General features: G+C 38.4%; 1 protein-coding gene across 3 annotated transcripts in view; it reads right to left on the bottom strand.

Annotated features, from left to right (window-relative positions):
- The window catches only part of GABRA2 (gamma-aminobutyric acid type A receptor subunit alpha2), a 171,853-nt gene extending 155,348 nt beyond the window's left edge, over positions 1 to 16,505 (bottom strand). For all 3 annotated transcript variants that reach the window (XR_003589684.2, XM_004009805.5, XM_042251362.1), the window contains exons 1-3: positions 16,330 to 16,505; positions 15,266 to 15,343; positions 12,606 to 12,721 (exon numbers count right to left, since the gene is read on the bottom strand). Coding sequence is in view for 2 of the 3 variants with exons in the window: in XM_004009805.5 (XP_004009854.1) it covers positions 12,606 to 12,721; positions 15,266 to 15,336 (187 nt within the window). In the remaining variant the exon portion in view is untranslated. The remainder of the gene's footprint in view (positions 1 to 12,605; positions 12,722 to 15,265; positions 15,344 to 16,329) is intronic.
- Between the last annotated feature and the right edge of the window lie 253 nt (positions 16,506 to 16,758).

Raw genomic sequence — 16,758 nt, forward strand, 5'->3', positions numbered from 1 at the left:
AGAGTACTGTATTTTTTAATTTTGTTAAACCAAGAAACCATTTTTTATGGTTTTCATGTGCATGTTTTAAATATCTAAATAAACAAAAAGGAATGCAAAAAATAAAAATTGACATTACTGAATTCATATTAAGATAGAAATGAATTCATACTTTTACATATGCTAATTTGCTTAAAAATTATAATAATAGCATGCTGCTGCTAAGTCACTTCAGTCGTGTCTGACTCTGTGCAACCCCATAGACGGCAGCCCACCAAATAGAGAGACATCAAGTCTACTCTAAAAGTTATTTAAAATGCAAAAGTCAGTGGAGAATTTGAGGGAATCTCTATGTATCTTATAAATTGATAACCTTAATTTGATGAGCTACTATATGAACTCTTAGATTTAAACATTAATTTTATTATTATTATACTTTACTACTAATCATAAGATCTGTCCCTTGAGGAATGAGGGTATCACAAGTTAAAAGCAAGTTTCTAGAATTCTGTGCTGGGTCAGTAACATTAAAATTCAAAGAAAATTAACTAAATCCTCATAATATTACAACTCCTGTCATTTTTTTTAATTTCACAGTTCATGTCTACTTGTTAACTGATCTGCAGCTCAAAACATTAAGATAAGGCAGAACAGTTTAAAAAGAAAACTGAGAAACATTCAGAAGCTTCAACTGGAATTAACACTTACTTTTCTACCTCTAGGAAAGCCACTCTTGCCACAAATACCCTCAGCATCCCTGTTACAGACACAGATCTTACTTTTCTGTGGCTATCACAATTCTTAGCTTGACAGCAAATGTATCAGAAGTCTCTCTTCTCTGTATGAGAAGACTTACAGTCCAATAAAGAAAAACATAGGGTGATTATTCAATGCTCTTAAAAAGGAGAGAATAAAGAAACCAACATTAAGAAACTCAAAAAGCATAAAGAGCCAAAATAAGATGTGATATATTTCTGCAAAGATTCGGTCCTGTTTGCCATAGTATTGAACATTTTCAACATTTCCAACAGGACCCAGCAAACTGTTGGCCCTTGGTAAGAAATAATGGAATGAATGAACTACGCCTACAGAGACAGAACTTGGCTAACTCCAGTTGTACAAGTAGAAGTGATTTCTTCTCTATATTTTAATAGCATTTTCTGATAATGGAATATGCGTTTACTGTTTCAAGTTATTTTGAGAATCACACTGAACCTACCTTATCAGCCCTCCAAGGGATTTCAATTTGCTAACATCCGCTGGAGCATCAAAAAAGCAACTATCTACTTCTGCTTTATTGACCATGCCAAAGGCTTTGACTGCATGGACCACAACAAACTGTGGAAAATTCTTAAAGAGATGGGAATATCAGACCACCTGACCTGCCTCCTGAGAAATCTGTATGGAGGTCAAGAAAACAGTTAGAACTGGACATGGAACAACAGACTGGTTCCAAATTGGGAAAGGAGTACATCAAGGCTGTATATTGTCACCCTGCTTATTTAACTTCTATGCAGAGTACATCAGGAGAAACGCTGGGCTGGAAGAAGCACAAGCAGGAATCAGGATTGCTGGGAGAAATATCAATAACCTCAGATATGCAGATGACACCACCCCTATGGCAGAAAGTGAAGAGGAACTAAAAGCCTCTTGATGAAAGTGAAAGAGGAGAGCAAAATTTGGCTTAAAGTTCAACATTCAATAAACGAAGATCATGGCATCTGGTCCCATCACTTCATGGCAAATAGATGAGGAAACAGGAGAGAAACAGTGACAGACTTTATTTTGGGGGGCTCCAAAATCACTGCAGATGGTGACTGCAGCCATGAAATTAAAAGACGCTTACTCCTTGGAAGAAAAGGTATGACCAACCTAGACAGTGTATTAAAAAGCACTGAAACATGTATAATATCATATAAGAAATGAATTGCCAGTCTAGGTTCGATGCAGGATACAGGATGCTTGGGGCTGGTGCACTGGGATGACCGAGAGAGATAGTATGTATGGCAAAACCAATACAGTATTGTAAAGTAAAATAAAGTAAAAAAAAAAAAAAAAAAAAAAGAATTTTGAGGAAAATTCCTAGCCTACACAGAAGGAACCCCTCCTCCACTTTGTTTTTTTATTAGAGTTCCATTAAGGGGAATTTTTTTTTTTTTTTTTTTTACTGTTGAAGGAAATGTTTCATTAACATTTTACATAAAGTTTCCTTAAGAGTAGGTCATAGGGGTGGGGGTTGAGGGGGGTCAATAACATTGTGTTAATTTTGGCTTTGAGTGTTTTCTCCGTAATTTGTCAGTAAAGGTTACTTTGTCTTCTGGGAAAAAATAAATAAATTAATTAATTAAAAGCAGAGACATTACTTTGCCAACAAAGGTCCATCTAGTCAAGGCTATGGTTTTTCCATTGGTCATGAATGGATGTGAGTGTTGGACTATAAAGAAAGCTGAGCACCAAAGAAGTGATGCTTTCGAACAGTGATGTTGGAGATGACTCGTGAGAATCCCTTGGACACCAAGGAGATCCAAGCAGTCCTTCCTAAAGGAAGTCAGTCCTGAGTATTCATTGGAAGGACTAATGCTAAAGCTGAAACTCCAATATTATGGCCACCTGATATGAAGAACTGACTCATTTGAAAAGAACCTGATGCTGGGGAAGATTGAAGGTTGGAAGAGAAGGGGACAACAGAGGATGAGATGGTTGGATGGCATCAACAACTCAATGGACAGGAGTTTGAGTAAGCTCAGGGAGTTGGTGATGGACAGAGAAGCCTGGCATGCTGCAGTCCATTGGGTCGCAAAGAGTCAGACACGACTGAGTGACTGAACTGAAGTGAATGGATTTTATCCCCTGGAGATCAACACTACACCTTGTACATCTTTATATCCTGCAGATTGTCTGGCATGTCATAAGTCTTCAACACACGCGTTAGGGAACTAATTTCATTTGTCTCTTTTCACATTAACACATTGAGAAATAATGAACTGCTAACTAGCCAAGCTGTTCACTTGGCCATTTCCACTACCAATATAGATTTCCCAACATGATTGGGCTGTATCAATCAAAAAATAACACTAACACAAATGGATCAGTCATGCCTATGGTCCAATTTATCCACTGTGCATTAAGGGGTGAAAAAGTGAAAAACGCTGATTGCACCTGAACGTAAAAGCCGGTGAGAAAACAACACATTGAGCAAGGCATACTTGTGCCTGAAAGAACAAAAATAACAATCCCTCAAAATTATGATTAAGGGCAATGCCTTTCTAGCTGCAATGGCTGAAAGAAGCTGCTATTAACCAAAACCATTTAAGGTGAAAACAAAGCTTTATTGTTGGTTCAGTAAAACAGAGAAAGTGGTCTCTGGGTCACTCACTTAAGTGATGCTGCCTTAAATTTTGTAGGAGATGCTGTTTGGGAAGAAAGTGCTACCATCCAATCTAACGCAAGCCATTACTGCCATGTACTCACTCAGTCTACCTTTCCTATAAAATAATCACAAGCTATATATATATATATATATATATATATATATATATATGCACACACATACATATAATTAAAGCAACATACTGAGAAAGAGTTCTACAGAACCTCATTCTAACCATTTCTGAAGAAACCTGTCTTAGCACCATCCCCTGACAGGGAGTGGGCAAGCAAAACACAGCTTTAGAGTGCGGGTGTACAGATACTCAAAGATGTTTCTTAGTCTGCTTCAAAATATTAAAAAGAATCCAAAAGCCTGTATATTACATTACAATGTGTCTAGTTTAAGTTAGCATATACAATTTCTATGCAGCAGGGTGAGTACAGGCCCTACCCAAAGCTGAAGAAACTGATTTTGAAAGTCATGTCCAGAGTTTCCAGCCTCCCAAACAACATCCTGAAGAACTGAAGCTTTCAAACTGTGATGCTGGAGAAGACTCCTGAGAGTCCCTTGATGAGAAGGAGATCAAACAAGTCAATCCTAAAGGAAGTCAACCCTGAGTATTCACTGGAGAGACTGATGCTGAAGCTGAAGCTCCAATACTTTGGCCACCTGATGTGAAGAGCTGACTCACTGGAAAAGACCCTGATGCTGCGAAAGATTGAAGGCAAGAGGAGAAGGGGCGGCAGAGGAGGAGATGGTCAGATAGCATCACTGACTTAATGGACATGAATTTGAGCAAACTCTGGGAAATAGCGAAGGACAGAGTAGACTGGCATGCTGTCCATAGGGTCATAAAAAGTTAGACATGACTTAGCGAATGAAACCAACAAAACAGCACCCTACTTCAGGGAGCTAGTATCTTTCTATGTTCTGTGTTTCACGCCTCCCACAAAACAATTTTCAGTAAAGAAGAAATGAAAAATAATTTGATTTCTATCATTTATACATTTATCCAAAGCTACTTACACATTTCCCAGGTGGCCCAGACGGTAAAGTATCTGCCTGTAATGTGGGTGGGAGACCTGGGTTTGATCCCATGGTTGAGAAGATCCCCTGGAGAAAAGCATGGCAACCCATTCCAGTATTCTTGCCTGGAGAATCCCATAAACAGAGGAGCCTAGTGGGCTATAGTCCACGGGGTTGCAAAGAGTCGGACATGACTGACCAACTAACACTTTATTTACACATTTACACACTTAGGTGAAATCATCCCAATTTATTTTCATTTTATCATTCTTGAATTAATCAAACACAATGTCTCCTGTAACTCTGAGCCATACTTAAGTGGGTGGAGAAGATCTGGTGGCAGAGAGTGAAAGAGGCTTTAAAATCATCTTAAGGCTGAGAAGGTTATCCTACTCCAGCAACTCTGGGGGCCTCAGAAGGCTGAGTCAGGACAGAGGGGAGGCTGGATGCTCCACTGCCTGATGCTCTTTCGGAGCATCAGCCCCATCACAGCTGCCGAATGAGGAGATGCTGAACATCATAGTTTTCAAGCGGAGGCCTGATATAAGAAGCTTGCCCTGCCTCCATCTGAGACAAGAACTTCTCAAAGGCTCAATTGTTTCCTGTCTGCCCAGCTTGTCCCCTCCCCACTTTAATTCCAGATCATTTTCAGTGTGCTATCTCCTAATGTCTCCACCATCCTTCACCCCTTAAGATGCTGTTAAATATCAGGCATGCACTCTGTAGCTGCAACACCCAGAGCTTGTGCCATTCAAGTTCCTGACACATCCCAGCCTAGGATCATGGACCTGCTCTCAGTTTTATGTCCCTAAAGCCATCATCTGCATCATATAGTGAGGTCATTTTATAAATATAATTTTGCTCTTACAGGCAAATTCATTATCATGAACTGATGATGTCTAATTGATACATGTCATGACAACATGGCACAGTTCCTTTTGTGATTGGTTTTGTTTTCAATTTCTTTTCAAAGTTTTCAAACTTTTCAAAGTTACATATATTAGTACAAAGGTATGCTCCAAAATAAAACTAACAGCATAGAAAACAAAAAAATACATCCTTTCTTTAATATTGGGTATATGTGCCACACATTTATCCTTTTTTATAAGTCTCAGTTTTCATAAATTAAGGGAAATACTGATTGATGGCCTCCATTACATTCATACTAGAAGTACAACCAACAATAATAGCAATATCTACAAGTATTGAGTTCCTACTCTGTCAGAAACTCCAAGAAAGTTCACATGAAATTCTTAACAAACCAATAAGTCAGATACATTTTACAAATACAGAAACAAAAGCAAAGGGAGGTTGAGTGAAAAGTTTTGTAGTTAATATAGTGTGGCAACAGAATTCAAATTCAAAGATGTTGCTGTTCAAAGGTACTGATCCTAAACCATTTCTTTACAAAGTAATATCATGCAATGTTGAAATCATACTCTCTCTTAAGTTCTGGAAGAGACCAGATTTTTTTGTACTAATTTTTGTCCACTGAATATGTTATGTTTTAGTTTTATAAATCCAAGAGTAGTAAAATGCATAGAAACATCCATCTCTACAGCTGGAGGAAAACTATCCAAGTGTGAAGTTGGAACCTGACACTCAGACCCTAACTGTATAATCTGACATCATGTTCTTCATGGCCTTAGCATAAAGCTTCTTCAAGTTTTTAGAAGACAAAACAAAGCACTAGAGAAAAGATTCTATCTAGACAAGCTCCTTAAAACAGCTTATCAAAATGCAGTTAAGCACATGGTACTCAATCTAGATTTTCCAGACTGAATCTATAATTTAGATGCCAAGCTTTGTCATTTCTAATAGTTGTCACTGTTGAGCACTGTGAATGTTAGCTGTCATAAATATATGAGGCCTGTCTAAACATCCATCTTCTTAGTGACCCTATAAACATGGTCCAAAAAAAAAAAAAATGTTGCTCCTTTGATTCAGCTAACAATTTGAAAGCCTCTTATGGAATGTGAAAACTCATAGGTGGTACCCAAGTTGTTAGCTCCAATGAATAAAATGAAGAAAAAAGGAAAAACTGATTCAGTGGTTAGTTTTAGCTAGTCTGAATATACGGTCTTGATAGATATGTTTCCAGATTTACAGTGAAGTATGGAGAAGGCCATGGCACCCCACTCCAGTACGCTTGCCTGGAAAATCCCATGGATGGAGGAGCCTGGTAGGCTGCAGTCCATGGGGTCGCTAAGGGTTGGACACGACTGAGCGACTTCACTTTCACTTTTCACTTTCATGCATAGGAGAAGGAAATGGCAACCCACTCCAGTGTTCTTGCCTGAAGAATCCCAGGGACGAGGGAGCCTGGTGGGTTGCCGCCTATGGGTTGCTCAGAGTCGGACACGACTGAAGCGACTTAGCATGCCAACCAAGGGGCTTCCCTGATAGCTCAGTTGGTAAAGGATCCACCTGCAATGCAGGAGACCCCAGTTCAATTCCTGGGACAGGAAGATCCACTGGAGAAGGGATAGGCTACCCAATCCAGTATTCTTGGGCTTCCCTTGTGACTCAGCTGGTAAAGGATCTGCCTGCAATATGGGAGACTTGGGTTCAATCCCTGTGTTGGGAAGATCCCCTGGAGAAGGGAAAGGCTACCCACTCCAGTATTCTAGAGTAGAGAATTCCATGAACTGTATAGTCCATGGAATCACAAAGAGTTGGACACAACTGAGTGACTTTGATGTGAGTCTGAGTGAACTCCGGGAGCTGGTGATGGACAGGGAGGCCTGGCGTGCTGCGATTCATGGGGCTGCAAAGAGTTGGACACAACTGAGCGACTGAACTGAACTGAACTGAGTGACTTTCACTTTCACCTTCAAGCCAACCAGGACCTACCAATATTTTCTTCATCTGTTTTCAAGGATACCACCTTCTAAGATGATGTTCTCCTTGAAGAACTCTCCTCTATTATTCCTAACAACAATAATAGCTATCAATTGTACCCCACATCATATTTTCTTAAAATTTTTAATTTAGTTGAACCATGCCATTATCCTTGTGACATAAATAGGCTAAGTGGAATCTCTTCCTCCAATTTCACAGATGAGTAGAGTAAGTCACAGATGGGATTAATGAAGTCACAGATGGGATTAATGAATCATCCAAAGACACACAGATGATTCAAAGAAGAATCATAACTACCATAAGGCAAGAGCTGGAATAACTGGTGTAGTAGTTGTTTCTATTCAACAAAAAGTGAACCTAATATGCTGATGCTGACAATGAAAGATCAGTAAGGTAAGGAAATATAACTGTGCAGATGATTTTAAGGATAAGGTAAGTTCTATAATTTATTCTTTTCATGAAAGCATACTAAATAAAATAAAAGAATAAAATTAAAATTCATTCAAGAAATATTTAATTCCACACTTTCTATGTTTCAGGCACTGATACAGATGCTTGAGGACCAGATAACAAAACAGGTTGAAACCCCTACCTTCACTGGCCTGAATTCTAGCAAAAGAGACAAAATAAGCAATTAACATAATGATTCAAAAATTATTTTGTGTATTAATAAATAATAAGAGCCAAATTTAAAAAGGGAAAAAAAAGCTGAAACTGAGTAAGAAGGATCAGAATTGCTAGAGGATGAACATGTTGTAGTATTTATTTTATTGGTCAGAGTAGGCGTCATTGAGAAGGTGAGATCAACGGATACCCAAGGCAGAGAAAATAGAGGAAAAGCTCCAAGGAATATGCTAGTGTCTTCATGGAACAGAAAAGATGCCAATGTGACTATAGTAGTCTTAGCAAGAAGGAGAATGGTGCGAGGAGAGGCCAAAATAGGAAGACAGATCATGCAGGGCCTTGGAGGCCATCAAAAGACATTTGTGTATTATTTTGACTGAAGTAGAAACCATTGCAGGATTTTGAGCAGTTGAGTAATGTCTTTGGGCCTACAGGTTAAAGAGGAACCATAGTTCTGTACAACTTAAATGTTTATAGTGCTAGATGTAAATTATACCTAAATAAAACTGGAAGAAGAAAAAGATTAATTAATCTGCCTGCATAAATCTGCCTGCAATGCAAGAGATCCAGGTTTGATCCCTAGGTCAGGAAGATCCCCTAGAGAAGGAAATGGCAACCTACTCCAGTATTCTTGCCTGGAAAATTCCATGGACAGAGAAGCCTGGAAGGCTACAGTCTATAGAGTCAAAAGAAGTCAGACATGACTGAGCATCTAACATTTCACTTTATAATTGATTATTAAATATCTTAAAATTTTATCATTCAATATATTGTATAACTTTCATCATATATGTAAGTCCCAAACAGATTTCTCTTTCCTATATACTCATTTACATTTCATTACTAAGGAAATATAATAATAATTGAGTTTAATTATCCAGATTATTCATCAATAGAGATGTTCAGTTTGAAATATTGACTCAAATCCATTCCCCCTTATTATTAATTTCTGGGACATAATGATACAAATAATTTCCCAGAATTTTTTATTTGAAATAACATATGGATGTTCAGGATAATTTTGAACAGAGAGGAAACCACAATAATAACTGAAATTTACAACACTGTATTTACTAAGGTTTCCAAAGCCTTCCAGTTATTATGTATTAACTCTCTACTATAGGCCAATCATGGCTAAATACTTTGCACATATCATTATAATTAATATTCATCAAAAACCCTAATAATAATCATTGTAATCCAATTTTATAGACAACAGATGTGTCCCCAGAGAGATAAAGTACTGAAAGGTCACAGGACTGCTCAGTATCCCAGTTCAGAATTTACCTAAAATCTCCACAGTTTAAAGTTATGTTCTCTTCACCAAACCACACCACCTTCCTGCAGCATGAGGCTCAACATATACCCTCAACATTCCCAACTCAAAGGTCAGCCAGATGTGAGTAATCCCATTTTACAGATGATTAACTGGTCACAGAAAAGTTAATCAAGCAATCAACGTTTATTTTATGGCTACCATATGCAAATCAATATTTAGTTCCTGAGAGTGAAGAGGATTTATGATATAATATCTTGCCTCAATAAGTTTAGAATCTTGTTAAGGTAACAAGAGACACATAAAAAGATAATAAATAATCCAAGATAGCACATAATAAGTACCAAATGAGATACAGAGCCAATGACTGCTAAAGAAATTCAGCAGAGAGAAAATTGAATCTGGGTATTTCAATTCAATCAAGAGTGCACTCAAAAGGACCCATGTTGAGGTGGTCATCACAGGAAAAGTTTAGTTCAGCAGAAAGGATGAGGAAGAATGATTCCTCAGAGGAATTATTCCCCAGAAAGAGTTAATATGATCAAACACCAAGGGTGGGTTAGTCGCTCAGTTGTGTCCAGCTCTCTGTAACCCCATGGACTGTAACCTGCCAGGTCCCTCTGTCCATGAAATTCTCCAGGCAAGAATATTGGAATGGGTTGCCATTTCCTTTTCCAGGGGATCTTCTTGACCCAGGGATGGAACCTGGGTCTCCTGCATAGCAGGTAGATGCTTTACCTTCTGAGCTACTAGGGAAGCCAGCCAAGGGAGAAGATGTGAATGGATTATCAAGAGAAAATGGATAGATGTGTTTGAAGTGCAGGATGCATGAGTGGCAAAGTAAAAATGAAGCCAGAGAAGTAAACTGTAAATATTTTGATTGTCAAAGTAGGAACCTATGGAAGGAGCAAAGGAATTGATTGTGTTTAAATGATAGTACCTGGCATTTGCTTTGGTATACACTTTTATTTCTGTAATCCTTTCAACAAACCTATAATATAGAAGGTAAATATGTCATTGTAAACAGAAGGAGACATTACCTGGCCAAGGATGGTTTTGAGTGTGAAGATGAGCAGGAATTCTAATCTAGATCAATGTGCGTGCAAGGGCTATACTCCTTCCACTTCCCCTTCGTCACTGTCTACAGAAAGCAATGGGGAGCTATAAAAGGCATTTGATCGAGAGGGGCTTCCCTGGTTGCTAGCTGGTAAAGAGTCCACCTGCAATGCAGGTGACCCTGGTTCAGTTCCTGAGTTGGGAAGATCCTCTGAAGAAGGGATAGGCTACCCACTCCAGTATTCTTAGGCTTCCCCAGTAGGTAGCTCAGTAGGTAGCTCAGACAGGTAAAGAATCCTCCTGCAATGCAGGATACCTGGGTTCAATCCCTGGGTTGGGAAGATCCCCTGCAGGAGGGCATAGCAACCCACTCCAGTCTTCTGGCCTGGAGAATCCCAATTGACAGAGGAGCCTGGAGGGCTATAGTCCATGGGGTCACAAAGAGTTGGGAGTAACTAAGTAGGCAAGACAGGAGGGTAATATATGAAAAGTATTGACTAACAGAAGACTAATGTGACTGAAATACTAGCACAATGTCAGAGAAGGACTGGGGAGAGAAGTCACCAGGCAAGAAGCTGACAAGCCACTTCGTCTACTGCATTAACCTACAGAATGAGTGACAAGGATTTATATTCAAATGCTGCTAATGGAAGTAAAAAGAATGGAAGAGGTATTTAAAAAGAAATATGAAGAGAGAAATGGCAATACCCATGTCCTTTAACAGGTAGTTTTTATGTTCAAACTATATGCTGATAGTATAAATATTTCTCCTAAAAACTCACAGACAAAATCCAAGATCTAGCTCAAATATTTTAAGTTTTTTTGACAGCACATGATTTATTTAAAAATAATAAAATCTATACCTTGGAAAACATATCTGCCTTAGTGCAATCTACCTCTCAAACCACCATCATGAACTATGACAGCCTCATGCTAGGCACACATCTATTGTACGCATTTGATATTAGCTCCTTGCTATATATATTAACATGGACAGTAATGCCTTATATTCATGGTCATTAGGCATGTCAATTACTAAGGAAATACTTTTTTCTGTTAGTTTTTACTTTTAATAGACTAAATGTATATTAAACAATTGAATTCTCTCTGAGAGACAGAACACACCATACTTCTGACATTATTCCTTCCCAGTACTTCCCTCTTAAAATGCAAGGCACCACTCAGGATTCAAGTCCAAAACTAGTAGCAATTAAATGGCATATTACTTAAAACAACTTGAATCTTTTCCAACTATTCTGACTCCTGGGCAATGAAAATCATACAATTGCCAAATATGTATAGAATTAACCATCTTTTATATTTTCCAAAGACAATATTGACATGGACATCCAGGTATTTAGTCACTACACAACTCTTCAAGCAATTTAAAAAGGCAAAGTTGCCAACCAGGTAATAATCAGGCTAACTATATACATCTATGGTCAGTAACAAGCATTCAGCTAATTTGTCTTAATTTTGAATTAGTTATTAAACTGAATATCCTAATCAGTATAACATACATTTGATAAATGTGTGCATTCATACATCTTCACACATATATGTGTGTATGTATATATACATGTACATATATACATATATATCATATTAGAACTGATGAGTAACAGTATTTTCACCCAGAATTCTTTTAGGAATTACACATCTACCCTATTTACACATAATATCCTTAGTATCATCCAACTACGCTAAAGGATAATTAAAAATTAACTTATTAGTCAAGCTTAATTTCCGTTACCTGTTTGGAAAAAATAAAACAGATTTGTTTTTCTGAGTTGAGAAAAAACATTTAAATTTGATTTCAAACTGTGCCCCAGGCCAATAACTTAGGTCTATAGCTAAAGTAGATCCAAAATATCTTTGAAAGTTTCAAGAATGCTAAACAGAAGCTGTACCTTAGAAAAGTCATACGCATGTGTAAAGAAATATCATCACAGAATCCTAATATTTGCTAAAATTCAACCCAGACACTCCTTTACATTTTTATGTTTCTCATTTCTACACATCTATACCAATGTGAAAATAGGCATCTGCAAAATTCAGTGAAGGAAATCAAAGATACTGAGCAAGCGTATCTGTCCAACAATGTCACACTTTCACATACTATACTCTAAGTTTGAAAAACTTAGCTGTTATCAATAAACTAACTTAAAAACTATTCATGCACAAAGTCTGGGTTCTATATGACTTCAGGTATTCTGTAAAAGCTATGTTAAATACATTTTGTCTGTATAAAAGAAATCAGAGATAGTTATTTCATATACCCTATTTTCTATTATCTGTGTTTTTTCAATACATAACAGTGGCATTCATGTATCAAATGTATTAAAATATAAATACTACCTTTAACTTTTAAAGGCATTACTTTGTGTTTAAGAAAAGGAAAACTATTTTTACCTCCCAGTCCTGGTCTAAGCCGATTATCGTAACCATCCAGAAGTCTGTCTAGAATTCTTGTAAAGATGGTAATGTTATTTTTAGCCTCATCTTCTTGGATGTTAGCCAGCACCAACCTAAACAGATAATTTTACAAGCTGATATATATACATATGTGTGTTTTGCAAGTGCCAACATGCTCTTCTTCCTTGATTTGAATTTTAAGGCTCCTTAAGCTATTCGTGCCACCCATATACTCCTTTTTTTTTTCAGTTCTATAAATACCAGTGTGTCAATGAGGAAGGTAAACAGTCTGTTGTAAATGGGTAATAAATACTAGATTATCAAAAGTGTGAAATCAAAATTATTTCAGATTCCTACCACTCAGCATATTGGTAGAACTATTCATTTCTTTCTAAAATCCATTCCCTAGGATACATTATGACTGAAGATGATCACATGCAGACAGTATTAGCAATGCTATTCTGCATTTAGAAAGGTACAAAAACCAAAGGGATTCCTGAAATAACTCTTCAGGGGTCTGAATATTAATTGGAAAATAAATCACCTCCTTGGAAGCACAAAATTTCTCTATCTTCCTCAGAAATGTCTTTTCTTTTCATGTCTTTTTCTCTTTTAAAGCAAGATGATTTTCTAACTTTGGGTATACCTCCACCCAATGGCCAAGTGCAATATAGACATCAGGGAAACTCCGCTGGCTGTGTTCCAGGCTCCAGTGTAGCCAAGGAGGTAGAGGTGGGCTCTGAAAGGATCAGCAGAGCACACAAGAGCTGCAGATAGCCTTGGAGGAGTACCCCTCCGACTGACTGGCATCTATGGAGAGCGAGCAACAGAGGTCATCCAAAGATTAACATGCCCAGCTACTTCGTGTGTGTGTGTGCGCGCGTGCGTGTGTGTGTGTGTGTGTGTGTGTGTGAGTGATATAAATTTGCAGAAAGAATAAATGGTCTTAAAATATCACCGGAAGAGGGTTAGAAGCAGTGGTTTTCTCCATTATTTCTCCAACAGAAAGCCAGAGACCTGATTTTGTGACATCCAGCAATTTGGTGCAGTAGCAACTGGATGTATAAAACAGAATGTCCGTTTTCACTGCCATTTTTTTCCCCTCAGAATGATTCAGAGATTTAAATTACTGGTCCAAAAAAAGAATCATTTATATAATAGAATAAAATACTGGCATGAGCATTACTGGTCAAATATAGAACAGAAAATTAGTAGAAGAAAAATATGGTTAAGTTCTGAGGATTTTCAGTGATTATTAACTGACCACGGTTTGTTCACTCCTTTAAAATCAAAGAATATATGTAATTGCATTCTGATCAAGGTGCATTGTCCAAAATATCATTGACAGAATTCATTTGCATTTAAATGATTGTACAACTAGTAGCTAAAAATAGTCTAAATACATGAACAAATTAGTAGCCAACTTCAAACAAATATTCTCTTCAGAGAAAATATTAAAATTGTGGTATAAAGAAACATTTTTAAATTATGTAAGCAAATTATTTCATACATTGAGCCTCAAAAGTTTCTATATTGCCTTAAACTAATCTTAATTAAAACTAGTCACTAAGATAATCATAAAGTTCCACTTAGGGATTTTCACTGGAATGTGTTTTTTAATTAATGTCACATTTTCTTTCTAAAGTCAATATTAAGATATTAAATGAGGAGCTATTTTACAAATAAAAATACACCTTCATAAAGAAATTTCTTCTCAAGTCTAAAAAATATTTTCATTCTTTAACAATTACTGAGACAGGAAAATTAAAATTTAAAAGGGAAATAAAAGTATTATAAAATCATAAATACTAATTTTTTAAGGAATTGTTACATAGACATTCATAAGAATCTTAGATTTTATTAACTACTCTGGTATGTTGAAAACCATATCCTAAATTTAGGCACTAAATAGAAGATGCCCACTGATGATAAAAATCAGAAAAGACAGCAATTAAGATGAAGTTGTTGAAAACAACAGAAATTAAAATTTATATTTGTAGAATATAGGCAAAACAGAATTTGTTTTATTTTCAAAGTAATACTGTTTATGGCAGAACCATCTCAGGAATAAAAGATTTCTAAATCAGTAACAGAAAAGTTATTAATAAATCAAGGTTTTGTTTTATTGTTTGTGATTGTGAAGTTGTATACTACCTCCACCTAGAGGTTTCAGATTCACACATCATTTAGTTTTCTATGTTGACTAAAAGATCCGAGACCATTTAAGCAAAAAAGGAAAAGAGAGAAAGAAAAAGATTAAGTTACCACAAATCATTTAGGTTGTGCTTTTCTGTTTGGCTTAAAGGAAAATTGATGGCCTCTTTATTGAATTCTGGTGTTATTACTATCACATATAACAATCACTTCAATTATTCGCAAAAATATGCCATCCAACGAGTATTCTTTTCTTCTGTGATTTTTTTTAAAGAAAATGTTGTATTCACTTTTGTATTTTATCGCTGCAAACAAGAAGCAGCAAACTTTTAATAGTCTTTGCCACTTTACAGTTCCGTTTCCTGGTACTACCTTTTTCATTAGAAATGGTCCTTCAAAATACTTCAGCTCCTCATAAGCCACCTCTGTCTGCATTGATGGCATTCAGGAAACACACCTTTACCCTGAATTTAAAATGGCAAAACAGTAAATAACTGTCTCACCTGGCTGGGTCCCACGCCAAGAAAACAAAAAGCAGCAACTGCATATTGGAGCTGTTCAGTTTCGTCTTCATCGCCACTCTTTGTATAATCATGGAAGAAAAACAAAATACACTTAAAATTACATTCAGTCATACCATCCAAATAGTCCAAAAGAATGTCATTTCATCTGGGAACTGGAGTTAAAGCAATAGAGATGATTCCAGTGGAGTGTGTATGGGATGTGATGATGATTGAAGGACGTTTGTTTGTTTGTTTGTTTTTCCCCCACTTTCTTTTTTTCTCTTGACAGAAAGATGACCAAATAATCAGACTTTGCTCTGCCAGGAACTTCCCCCAGCCCCATCGTCAGCAAACGCTGTTTTGTGGTCACACACGTAAAAAGAATACACGGGACCCTGCACTGACATATGAGCTAGAGAAAATAATGGGTAGGAGAGGAGAGTGTAAAGGGGGAGGAGAGACGGGTACTTCCTGCCACAATCCCCCAACCAAGACCACCCCCGCATTCACCACGAGAAAAGCAAGGGACAGCCAGCCCACTTTTTTCGATTATTATTCTTTCATTACAGTGAACTGCAGTTCTCACGACTTCACTACTTGACTCCCTTTCAAATAAAAATTGAATAAAAACACCTCCCTCCCTGCCCATTCACGGTTGTCCAAGACCACATCTTGGAGGCAGCCGGGTTCGGATTAACTGCTGCGAAACGACGCGTTTGACAGCTGCTCCGGAGCCGAGGACCACAGCCGAGCCGGAGCGTGAGGCTCCGAGATTCAACCGAGGCAGGCGGGCAGCGGCGATCACGGTGTGCAAAGTTGAAGACTATAAAAGAGCCAGGCTAACGAGCCGGGCGGCTCGGATCTTATTAGAGTTGCAAATAGGCTTCTCGTGAGGAGTATCGACATTATTTTTTAAATATGCTGGGGCGGAGGGGGCGACCTGAACCTCTTCGGTTTCCAGGGAACATCGGAGAGTGGAGGGAGGGGAGATGAGCCAGGCACGGGAAGCCAAAGGTAAACGGGGAGGCAAAGATCCCTACTGGGACCCGCGTGTGCGACCTTACCTGAAATGGCAAGCAGAACTGGTGTTTTCCTCCCTTTGCCGTGATCTTGAAGAGATAGGAAACTTGAGAGAGAGACTGACTGCAGCAACCCGGCGAGCCGGGAGCGATGGGCTGGTGGGAGCAGGAGAGCGCGAGGTGCGGCGGCGGCGGCGCGAGGAGTAGAAGGAGGCGAAGGCGTCCGTAGTGGCGGTGATGGGCGGAGGAGAAGGAAGAGGAGGAGGGGGAAGCGTTGGCAGGGGCGGGCGGGGTAGGGGGAGACGCTAGCAGAGGCGCGGTGCGCGCAGGCAGCGGCGGGCACGAGCCCCACGCCTAGAGGAGGAGGAGCCAGGCCCCGGAGGAGGGCTAACGAGTTTCCCGGGAAAGCAGGGACCCCCGCCCCCCAGCCTCTCCCAGATAGCGGGGAGCCGCGGCCGCCCGCCGGGCACCTGC

This window comes from Ovis aries, chromosome 6, assembly GCF_016772045.2.
Source record: "Ovis aries strain OAR_USU_Benz2616 breed Rambouillet chromosome 6, ARS-UI_Ramb_v3.0, whole genome shotgun sequence".
Classification (NCBI taxonomy): Eukaryota; Metazoa; Chordata; class Mammalia; order Artiodactyla; family Bovidae; genus Ovis; species Ovis aries.